Source organism: Lepisma saccharinum, chromosome 30 (genome assembly GCF_977018435.1).
Source record: "Lepisma saccharinum chromosome 30, izLepSacc3.1, whole genome shotgun sequence".
NCBI classification, from domain to species: Eukaryota; Metazoa; Arthropoda; class Insecta; order Zygentoma; family Lepismatidae; genus Lepisma; species Lepisma saccharinum.
The window spans coordinates 8781924-8793549 of record NC_139258.1 but is presented as its reverse complement, the minus strand read 5'-3'; the positions used below and the strand labels follow the sequence as shown (position 1 = coordinate 8793549).

General features: G+C 38.3%; 1 protein-coding gene across 1 annotated transcript in view; it reads right to left on the bottom strand.

The window, feature by feature from the left end:
• The window catches only part of LOC145982069 (mutS protein homolog 5-like), a 120467-nt gene that overhangs the window by 93786 nt on the left and 15055 nt on the right, over positions 1 to 11626 (bottom strand). Inside the window, exon 4 of the mRNA XM_083115662.1 lies at positions 7926 to 7994. Coding sequence (XP_082971788.1) covers positions 7926 to 7994 — 69 coding nt within the window. The remainder of the gene's footprint in view (positions 1 to 7925; positions 7995 to 11626) is intronic.

Here is an 11626-nt window from a genome sequence, read left to right as displayed (position 1 = left end):
CAAGGTCAAGCGATGCATGAGTGTATAACATGATATCCTGCCTATCGACTGTGTGATTTCCCAGGTTGCGAGGTGCTCAGTTCCGCTGTAGCTAGTCGACGAAGTGAACCAACATCTGTGCTCTGTCGGAGAAATGTTAAGTGTGAAAGTGAAACAGTGTAACAATGTGAAGTTTCTTATGAAACTCTGTAAATCTGCCACAGAAACTTATGGTTTGTTGAAGGAAGTATACGGTGATGAGTGTTTATCACGCACGCAAGTGTTTGAGATGTTTCAAAGATTTAAAGAGGGACGAGAAGGGATTACGGACGACTCGCATCCTGGACAGCCTTGCACGTCAAAAACGGAATCAAACATTGCAAATGTCGGTGAATTGATTCGAGAGGATCGTCGCTTGAGTATTTGAGCTATTGCAAAACAACCAACATTATTACATTAAGGTGCTGACGACCCTTCGTGAGCGAGTAAGAAGACGTCGACCTGATTTGTGGAAAAGCAAGTCATGGATTCTTCATCAGGACAATGCTCCTGTCCACACGGCATTGTCAGTCAAGGCTTTTTTGGTCAAAGCATGGGATCCCAGTGTTAGAACATCCACCCTATTCGCCGGGTATCACTCCGTGCGACTTTTTTTTATTCCCAAAGGTCATATCAGCACTGAAAAAAAAACAACAACAGATTTACGACTGCAAACCTGTGAAAACAAAAGCGATGGAAGTCATGAACATGGTTTCAGAAAATGATTTCCAGCACTGCTTCCAGAAATGGAAGATTCGTATGGAGCGGTGTATCGATAGTTCAGGGGAGTTCTTTGAAGGGGATAATGTTCGTATTGTACAAAATTATCAATAAAAGATTTTGTAGCAACAGTCCGGTTTTGTCTAGCCACACCTCGTATAAATACTTTTACAATAATTTATTTGTATTTTGGTTTTTTTACATGGGGATGAATTATGAATGGAGGAAATGGATGATGAGACAAACACAATGATTCGTTTCAGCTTACTCAAGGTTCAAACCTGCATTTTCTGGCTGTGTAGCACTTTATCTCAATCTGAATCTTGTTTTAAGTACACTTTTATGCAGAGAGACTAATTGGGATTGGAGCTACAGTTTGAAGTGGGATCCGAACCACTATGTTCCTCCAGCGGGACCACTTGATTACAAGGTGATGATTCGAACCCGGATCTTCCACATGGTAGTAAGATTCTCTACCAAGTGACTACCACAGCACCATTTTGAAATGCTTTGCTTTAGAAAATGAAGATGCAAGTTTAGACACTACCTTTACAAAATGTGATGGTAACAGTTTCATACATCGGAGACACATTTCTTCAATTTTACACAAGAAACTACTTACGGAAATGAGTTTCTCCAAGGTTTACAACGTTCGTCGAGGTATTTTCTTTCATCGTGGAGTATATTTGACCGGGAAATCATGTATTTTTCAAGAGAAATATCTCAGCAATGCAAAATTGCCATTGCTTTCATTTACTTGTCCTACGACAACTGGATGCTTCGTACGTTTGATGACGTAAGCCCCTGCCAGTGTTTCAACCCCCCTTTTTTTTACTATGCTAACTACTTGTCTAACGTAACCAAACCTAACCTAACCTTATTGGAAATGTTTCGTGGGGCTGTCCGTCAGCTACCCATGCATAATGTATAATTTCCACCGGTGACGAACATGATAGTAGGTATTTTTCGGTGCAGAAGGTTGAAACACTGCATACCCACAACATGAGTCAAGATGTGCTCGCCATATTGTGTGTTCCAGAAGCAATGAAAGGAATAAAAAAAAAAAAGCACTCAGAATGTGAAAAATTGCGTTTGTTTTCGTGTCAAAATCATAATGGCAGCTTGAACAAAATTGGTAAGTACAAACCATGCGAAACACAAAATATTCGATTTTAATGTGTCTCCGATCTATGAAACTGTTACCAATGTGAGTATGTTTCATAAAAATAATATCAAAATGACAGAATTTTGCCGCAATATACACACTATTTATGTCCTGCACCATGACCGTGCATTCTAATGCTTGCTTTAGGTTTGGAATACGAGAGATGAACGCTGGTTCGAGTCACCTGGGGGAAGCAAAACAACTTTTCTCCTCAGAGTTCAGCCAACGTATGTGAGCGGTAGGCACACACAGTCATGAGGAAATTGGAGAGCTATGTATGAGTAACGTAACCTGACCATGGAAAGCTTACAACAATGATTTGGGTCATCGAGCTGACCACATGTCATTCTGTAACTGGTTGAGGCCGGTAGTCTGTACGTGAGCCCTGGCCCTCAAGGGTTATGTTCAGTGCTCGAAATTTTTTCTTCAAAGCTAGGTGCCAGCTCTGAAAATCAGGCGCCAGGAAAACACCTACTAGCAATTGTACATACTACAGTATGTTTCAAAAGTCGCACAATTCAAACTTTGAAAATCTATATCATGAAAATCGTAAGAGATATTTACACCGGGTTTTCTGTACTAAACTAATCCTGTAGGCTATCACTGGGTTCATAAATTTATGTTAGCATTTATCTAAAAAAAAGGCAATTACATTATTTAAAAAAAAAAAACATTCTTAATTTGCTGAAGATATCTGAGAACTAATTTTCAACAATAAATGCCAACTTTTAAACAATTTGTGGGATCATTTTCTGGTGTTTGGTTGTGAAACAGTTGCTTTGTGAGCAGTGGCGTGCCCAGGGGGGGGGGGTTTGGTGGGGGTTAAACCCCCCCCCATTGGTTTCGTCATTTAAAAAAAATCAAAGCAGAAATACATTTTATTTCATAAATTGCCAATATTGTAAAATGTTTACATTTGGCAATGAGAAATGTATTTGCTTCTTCAATTACTTTTGATAATATTGGAGTTGAGTTACAGCAATGCACAAGCATTCATTCATTCCTTAGTCACTGAAAAGGAAGGAGAATTTCCTTCTCAGTATGGTCAAGAAAAGAGCCGTAACCCTTGGAATGCGAACTGAAGGAATCCCTCCTCCCCTTTCTTTCACCCACGATGACCCTCTTAGGAGAATGACCCTCCCTTTCCTGTTACGACAGTGCTGCTAACTTCCCATTTCTTTATTTCCCCTTCTTATACAATTTATGCCAGCAGAGCAAAGTTCTGTGAGATTTGAATCACTACAATTAGTAGGCAAAGTAAGTCGAAATCTTATTTCGCACCTGGATGCATATTTATTTCAAAATATCAATAATAATAATAATAATAATAATAATTGTTGCAGGCAGTAGCGAAGCATGGTTTTACGAAGGAGGCAAGCGATGTTTTGTACAATAGTATGCCGGGAGGAAGGGAGGGGTGAAGGATGCGTTATATAGCCCAACTGGCGCAGTCAGTTCATAAACAAAATAAAAGCAATTAATATGCCAAAATATTATACGTTTTACTCTTGTGCTCTTTACAAATTAGATATTTTTTTCTCAACCAATTTCCAGCCTTCAGTTTATTGAATTTTCTTGTAACATGTGTGAAAGATCTCACTTGAATTTGTGCGTAAATAATTTAGCAGTTGCCAACACTACTGACACTGACACTACTGGTTGCTGTCAACACTGGTGACGTAATTTGAGCTGGACCAAGCTGGATGCATGGTTCAGACAATCGACCGCCCGGTATCTTTGTCCCAAGTCCTGGTGTTCACTGGGGTTGTAGCGAGTTGCAGTCTGCAAGGTAGCAAGTCGAAGTGGTCGTGTTGTGTGTTACGTTTCTGCGTGTGTAATAGATTTTTGACGTGGAACTAAAGATGGATAGAGAAAAGAGGAGAAATACATTATTAGATTATTTCAAAAAGAAACAAAAAATGGAAGTTGAAGCTTCACCTTCCACAAATAGAAATGGTCGATTTAAGTTCAGAGGAATTCCATCCGAATTGCGAGAGTGAAACGTGCGAACTTTCAGCCTCTTGATATTCAACAAGAAGGCATAACAGAAGATATTGCAAACCTCGTTGCAAAATTATGTCAAGGAACTGTCGAGGTAAGTGACGTTCATTATTTGATAGCAGATATATCCATAGGCGGATTTAGAATTGTTTTTCTGGGAGGCCACAGCATGGGCTGTAAGCATACAATCGTGCGTGTGCAGGGGAGGGGGGGTGCCCGCGTGTGTACGTCTGGAAGACGTGTGTAGGATGTCACCCTATTTCACCAATAAACTTCGGCAGGGCGAGAGAACATGAAGATGAACAAGTTCCCTCAATGATTTCAGGGGCCTCACCGATGGTGGTGTAATCAAAGAGGTCCTGTGTTTGATCCCCTGTGAAGGTGCATTGCACAGTGGTACGTATCCCGATTTAAACTTTAAGTCCAGTCCCGATTAACGTATCTGAATATAAAATGGACTTTACAATCATTTACTTTTTGTTTTGTTCACGAACCCTCGAAAAACGATATTACCTATCTTATAGATCCACCAAGGTATTTGAAACCCTGGCGTCGGAGCAGTGGCACGTATTTTCCGAGGCCCCAGAAAGCTTGGTGCTACTATACAGTGTATATGTATGCAACCACATTATAAAATCAGTTTTATTATTTTGTAGGAAAGGGATAAAATTTGTATTACGACACGGGATAGACTAGGTAGGCATCCTATGAACTGTAAATATTCCTTATAAATCTTCTGAATATTTCTCTTATACAAACGCAACAAATACAATAAGTAATATGTGTGTGCAGTAATAAATTCATTTTCTGAAAGCATCTTTTCTGGCATCAGTGGTCGAACTAGGGGATGCTGCCTCCAGTTAAGAAGTTTCACAAATCATACCCCCAATTAGAATAATTTTCATATTGAGCATCCTCCACCTACTATATTGTCTCCATGTTGATCCATACAAGGATGTACCCCCTCGTATCTCCAAAATCGATCAAATATCCCCTCCCTTTTCGGCTACGAATTTCTATTTCGAGCACTGTGTGGCAAGATTTTGTCGGGCTCAGTGACAGATCCTGTGGTGCGGTACTGGGCTTCGGAGGGGAAGGGGGGAGTGGCCCCTTCAACAGTTGGTTTCGCAGTTCCATAACGTTAACATTATACAAAATTCCTCTCCATAGACCTAATATGAAAATGAATATGACACATTAATGACACTGTAGTAGAAAATGTTAATTACTGAAGGGGTTCGTATTTGTTTGTCGACTGTCAAACAAATGTTTTCACCAATAATATAATAATACAATGCCAAAAATGTACACAATATTTACCAAAACATCTCCACAACAAGTACAATGTTGATTGAATTGATGTTTTTAATCCACAGTAAGGCCAATCGGGACTGGGCCTAAAGTTTAAAGTGAGATCCGAACCACTATTAGCCTCCACCGGGTATTGAACCCGGAACACCTTGATTACGAGGCGACGACGCTCACACTGAAATGAAACTGTGGTATCGTCATCTTGCAGCAATGCAATGACGTCCAGTAAATGCTCTTGAAGCAATTGCTATATGCAGTGAAGTAATATTTCCCTGGGTAAACACACGTTTGCGCATATTATGTACAATCCCGGTAACAACAACATCAAATGATAAATCATTCTCAACTTTGAGGCGGTTGAAGACCTATCTTCGACATACCATTTGCGAAGAAAGATTAAATGGGTTAGCTGCTCTGAACATTCACCGGGATATAAAAGTTACTTGTGACGACATATTGTCAGAACTCGCACAGAAATCTCGGTGCCTAAATTTCAGAATTTAAATTGTTGAACTGTGGTACCTTATTTATTACTGTCTTTAAGACATCAAGTAGTCTTAATCTCTTTAGTGTTGTTACAATGTTGAGTGTACATATTTTTTGTTTAAAAATTATATTTGAGCAATTAAATATAAAATATTAATAATTTGGAAATATTCAAGCAGGTGCTTTTATATGATGCAATAAAAACATGAAGCATCCATAGCAAATACATTGATTGCGTTCATTGGGGTAAAATCCAAGTATATTAATTATCTAATTTATTACAAGAAATTTGACCTGTGAACTGGAAAATGTATTGGATTCATAACCCCCCCCTTACGAAAATCCTGGGCACGCGCCTGTTTGTGAGGTAGCTACAACAGAAGCAGGGAGGGCATTTTTATTGGAAAACTTCTTCCACATGTAAAAGGTTTGGTTGTACCACATTTCCAAAGTTTGGGTTGTGCGACTTTTGAAACACAATGTATAAGATGCTGAGCATCATGGTATTCAAAACATCGCTACATTATTTGAGAAAGCAGGAAATGGGGTGTTGGGGGACAAAGGGTAAGAAATTGTTACGGACTCTATGGAATGCTCACAATGTTCATAAAAAAAATCATATGCTAACTTATGCTGTACTGCAATTTGAACTTAGAATCATCAAAATATCATACATATAACAGCAAAAGATCACAGTCGCCAGGCTGAAATTTTTAGTCGCCATGGCGACCTCGCGCCTGGGATTTTTCGAGCCCTGGTTATGTTATACACAAAATTTATCTGAATGGTAAAACTGCTGGCAATCACCACTGGTTTACTGATAAACTAACACACCAGTATGTCTATAAAGGTCAATACCAAACTTTTTATACCTGAAATCTCATATCTAGTTTGTCTTTGTAAATTATTCCTGATGATAATGAACATTAGAATCAATTTAACTGTGAAGATATTAGGGAATAAAACCATGTAAGGTATGCTACCCTGTAATACAAAATATCTAGTGGTAACATAGACAATAACAACAGCAGAGCAATCACATATGTACAGCGTCTTTTAAAAGTCCTGCAGGATTATTACAACGAAATATTGTTTTGTTTTTTTACACAGAGGAAAATTTAAAATTTTGTTCTACCCACACTGTTGAATATTGTGTGTGCAGGTGATCACTAGATCATGTGATTTCAAGATGGTGTCCATCGCTGTAGAGAACCCACACCTTGGCTCGCAAGGTCACCAGACTTCATGCATTGCGATTACTGGCTGTGGGGACATGTCAAGACCCACGTGTATGCACAGAAACCGACAGATCTTAATGGTAAGAGTCTAGTTTACGTCCTTTTCATAAGGAATACGTGTCATATATCGTTGGAAAGGTTATTGTATAAGGAATTCAACAAACTAAATCCCAAGGCGAGGAAAAATTTCCTGGAGGAGAAAATCGAGAAAAACCGATGTCGTCCGGATATGCGTGATTGAACGTACTGAGGACATTTTTCAATGATGAAGCACATATTTATGGGTGAAATGAGTGCTAATGGAACCTAACCTAACAGGCCCAACCTAACCTCGTAAGCATACCTCGTTCCTGTGAATGGTTAGTGTAAAAAGAAAAACTTACTTACCCTAAGAGATGCCGGAGTGCCGGCTGTCTGCTACCGTAAGAGATGCAGGAGCGCTGGCTGTCTGCTAGCACGGTTTTGAACGATGCACTGAATTATCACTGGGGATAAACGTATTTTACACTATCTAGAAGTTTTTGGTGTATTTTTGGAACCTGTTCTTCTTTAACACGCATTCACAACACGGACACAAAGACGAGCATGCAGTGTTGTTAACTCCCATCGGTTACCACCAAAAGGCAAGAAGGACGTAAACTAGACTCTAGCCATCTTGACAACCTGAAGTTCAAGATGTGAGATGTGATTCACAACATTATAGACGAGCACTGTCAGAATGAAATTTTCAGATTCAAACGAAGATTGCAGAGAGTGTTTTGATGTGAATGGTGCCCAGTTGGAGATCTGGCAATTCAAATATTAATTTTAAAGTTTCCTCTCTGTAAGAAACAATATTTTTTTGTAATAAACCTATTACATTAAAAGTTATAGGTTTTTAAAATCCTGCAGGACTTTTAAAACAAACTTTATTTTCCATCCTATAATTGATTTCTAATATTGGTCATACGTTGTATTTAGTTGTTAATGTGTTAGAAATGCCGTACCTCAGACGTTTCCATTGTGTAGTATGCTGCACCAAGCTTCCCATTCTTCCAAACAGCAGCCATAACAATCTAAGGGTGAAAACAAAAAGGTAGCGATAATGTGAATATGATAAACAAAACAGTCACAAGAGAACATGATATGGAAAGCAGAGTGTCTACAATTTTGTAAAAGCAAAATTACCTGACTTTCCCACACCAAGAACCAATTCATTATGGCAATTCATGTATTATTTTCCTGTAGTTTACGGTTATTACAAGCATAAGAAAACAGTTTTTCGTTGTGACGTTTCAGGAGAATACACACTCCCTTCATCAGACATTTATTTTCATTTTGCCTAAAGATACAGTTATAACAATGGATAGCAATTTTTTAACAAGAAGAATCCATTATATAAGGGATACTGTCAATGTTACATTGTTGTAATATAGCAACTTAACTGTGAAAAGAAGCAGTCTGTTTTATTTTTATTTTAGATAAAAAAATCTTGATCACATTATTTCTTATTTAAAATTATGAATCCCAAATATCATCAGGTAATTCAAAGTCATCGTTGTTTTCACAAAGTCTCTTGACGTTTTCTGTTACATTAATTTTTAAAGATGGTGGCTTACTCCATTTGTGAAAAAGAAAACTCCATACTGCATCTATGTTACCATTTTCATTATTTAATTTATTCCACTGTTCTTCTGCAATGAACGAAGCTTCCCAGACATTCAACTCTGTGTTTCTGTCAATCTTTTTAAAACCCTTCTCTTTTTAATCAAATTCTTCTCTTCCATGATGTGAGCTGACAAACCTGTTCTTAGGTTTAGATTTATAATGTCCAAATCGTGTTCGTGCCGTCTTATTGCCATTTTCCTTGCGGTTTGTCCCACATAATCCTTTGAACATGAAAAACTTATATTATATATTCCTGTGGTTTCCATTGTTATAACTGTATCTTTAGTCAAAATGAAAATAAATGTCTGATGAAGGGAGCGTGTGTTCTCCTGAAATGTCACAACGAAAACTGTTTTCTTATGCTTGTAATAACCGTAAACTACAGGAAAATAATTCTACAATGCAAGCAATGCGCACATACAAGAAAAACTATAATTCATGTACAGTGCGTTCAATTTAAAAGCGGTATGGAGCACAAATATAATAACCCACAGCGCTACAGCACCTTGGAGGGCCTTGGCTTACCTACGGACTGCTGGTCTCCCTCCCACACTGTTCCTCCATCACCTGTTATAGCGTGGAGGTCTTAGACCAGTATTGGCGTGATGGGTCATCAGCCTGACGAACCCCCAGCCGTTGTTGTAGGTCTTCTCGACCGGATTACGCTCACTCACTCGGAGCTTCCCAATTTCCTCACGATGGTGGGTTGCCATCGGCCCTATACGTAGGCCGAATAAATTCTGACCAGAGCCGGATTCGAACCTATGCCGTCCCGCAGCAAACGATCTCAAGACGAGTGAACGCCTTAACCCGCTCGACTACGGAGGAGGACAAATATACAATATACAAAATATACAAGTAAGATTCTTAAAGCAAATGTTGAAAATTATGACCTTTTTCTTGAATACACATGTTAACACGTTCTTCCATATTTCTTGCGACATTATGGAGGACATCTACAGTTATACTCCTAATTTCCTCAGTGATGTGCTGCCTCAGCTCTTCTAAGGTGCGTGGATTCTGTCTGTATACTTTTTGCTTCAAAACTCCCCACAAGAAGTAGTCCAGACTTGAACGATCTGGGGATCTGGCGGGCCACAGTCCCTTTGAAATAATCCTGTGTCCAAAGAAATCTCTTAACACAGCCATAGTCTCATTGGAAGTATGCGGAGTTGCGTCGCCCTGCTGAAACCAGAACCAACGTTCCTCTGGTTCCAACATAGCAAAAAAATGCATTATAATGTTATGGTAAGTTTCACTATCTATTGTGTTTTCAAAACAAAATAGGCCCTACCACTCGCCACCTGGATATGGCACACCAGACACTAACTTTCTGAGGGTGGAAGGGGGACTCCACGAAAAGATGGGGATTTTCAGAGCTCCATGTTCGATAATTTTGCGAAAACACATAACCATTCAGGTGAAACCATGCTTCATTGGAAAAGAACACGTAGTCCAACACAGTGATGTCATTCCCAATGAAGTCCTTCAACCATTGACAGTAGTGCACACGAATAGGGTAGTCAATTTCTTTTAATTCTTGAAAAACTTGAATTCAATATGGATATAATTTCAACATTTTCCTCACTGCTGTATGGGCTGATCCTACGGACATTTGCATCTCCTGGCTTAGGCGTCGTAAAGGTTTGTGGGGAGATCTTGTCATTATTTCATTAACATTAGTCACTGCCTCTTGTGTTAGTACAGTCCTCCTACGTCGGTGTTTCACGTTACATACAGACCCTGTCTCACGGAATTTATTAACCATTTTCTGAATTGAACTTACAGTCGGAGCACTCTTACCGAACACTCCGTGAATTTACTGCAGCATTTTTTTAATGAATTTGTTCTGAAATATTGTTCAACAATAAAGGCACGTTCCTGAACACTAAATGGCATCTTGAGAGGGAAATTTCTCACTCACTCAATTCAACAAAGAACAACTGACAATGCATCCTTCCCCTCCCTCCCTCCTCGTCACCTCCCCTTCCCTCTCTTCTGCTACAATAAACTTTTCCTGTAACAATGGGCATAACAGAACGGACGACAACAACAAAAACAAGACTCAAATATACCTTACGTACCGCTTTTAAATTGAACGCACTGTATTTAAACCACATATTAAAAGTACGAGGGAGTGTCAAAAGATAGACCCATTGCAGAGATCCACATATATTTTCAAGTCTGAGTTAGTGCCTGTATACCTCAAGAAGAATATTTGGAATCTACGTGCAGTCACTTACGAGCCACCGCGAAGGTCTATCCACCCATCTGCATGCGGACAGGCCATTGTTGAACTTCCTCCTCTATTTGTAAATTTGCTGGCATGGTAAGCATGCACGGACACATTGAATTTTCATTTGCCAAGAAAGTCTATAAGTTTTAGGCTTCCAGAGGGAAAGAAACCACTGCTCTTCGCTGGAGGCACCATCCTTAAATTGTTGTTGTGAAGATCACTTGATCAGTGTTGAAGCTATGAGGTTGTTTCGTAAATAACAGTTGCTACCTTATGTAAATTTGATCTGTTTACAGTCCGTCCTGTATTTTTTTTTTTGACTCTTAAGGCTTTCATTTGACTCTTGCCACGTATTGACTAATGTATAATGTATAAACTAAAATATAATTCATTTATTTTAAATAATTTGTTAAAATTATATATTTTGTGGCTGTTTAAATTTTATAAAAACAAAAACATATTTTCGGGCAGAATTGTAGTTCAAATTTTTATATTTGTTATATTGACAAAAAAATATTTAAATGATAAACTGGCTGGCGCGCTCGCAAAAATTATATTGTTTATATTAATTTATTATATGCAGAGTTATTGTTTTAATTTTAAATTTGGGCAGCTGTATATTTTTTTGAAAACAAAAACAAAAATCGCATTGAAAGTTTTTAAATTTTAAATTGTTTAAAATTTTGTAATTAGCTGCATTTTTGTTTTTTTTAAAAATTTTAATTATTAAACCAAATATAAATTAATAGTAATATAAACCGAATATAAATTAAATAAATATTAAAATTTATTGCAATTTTTTTT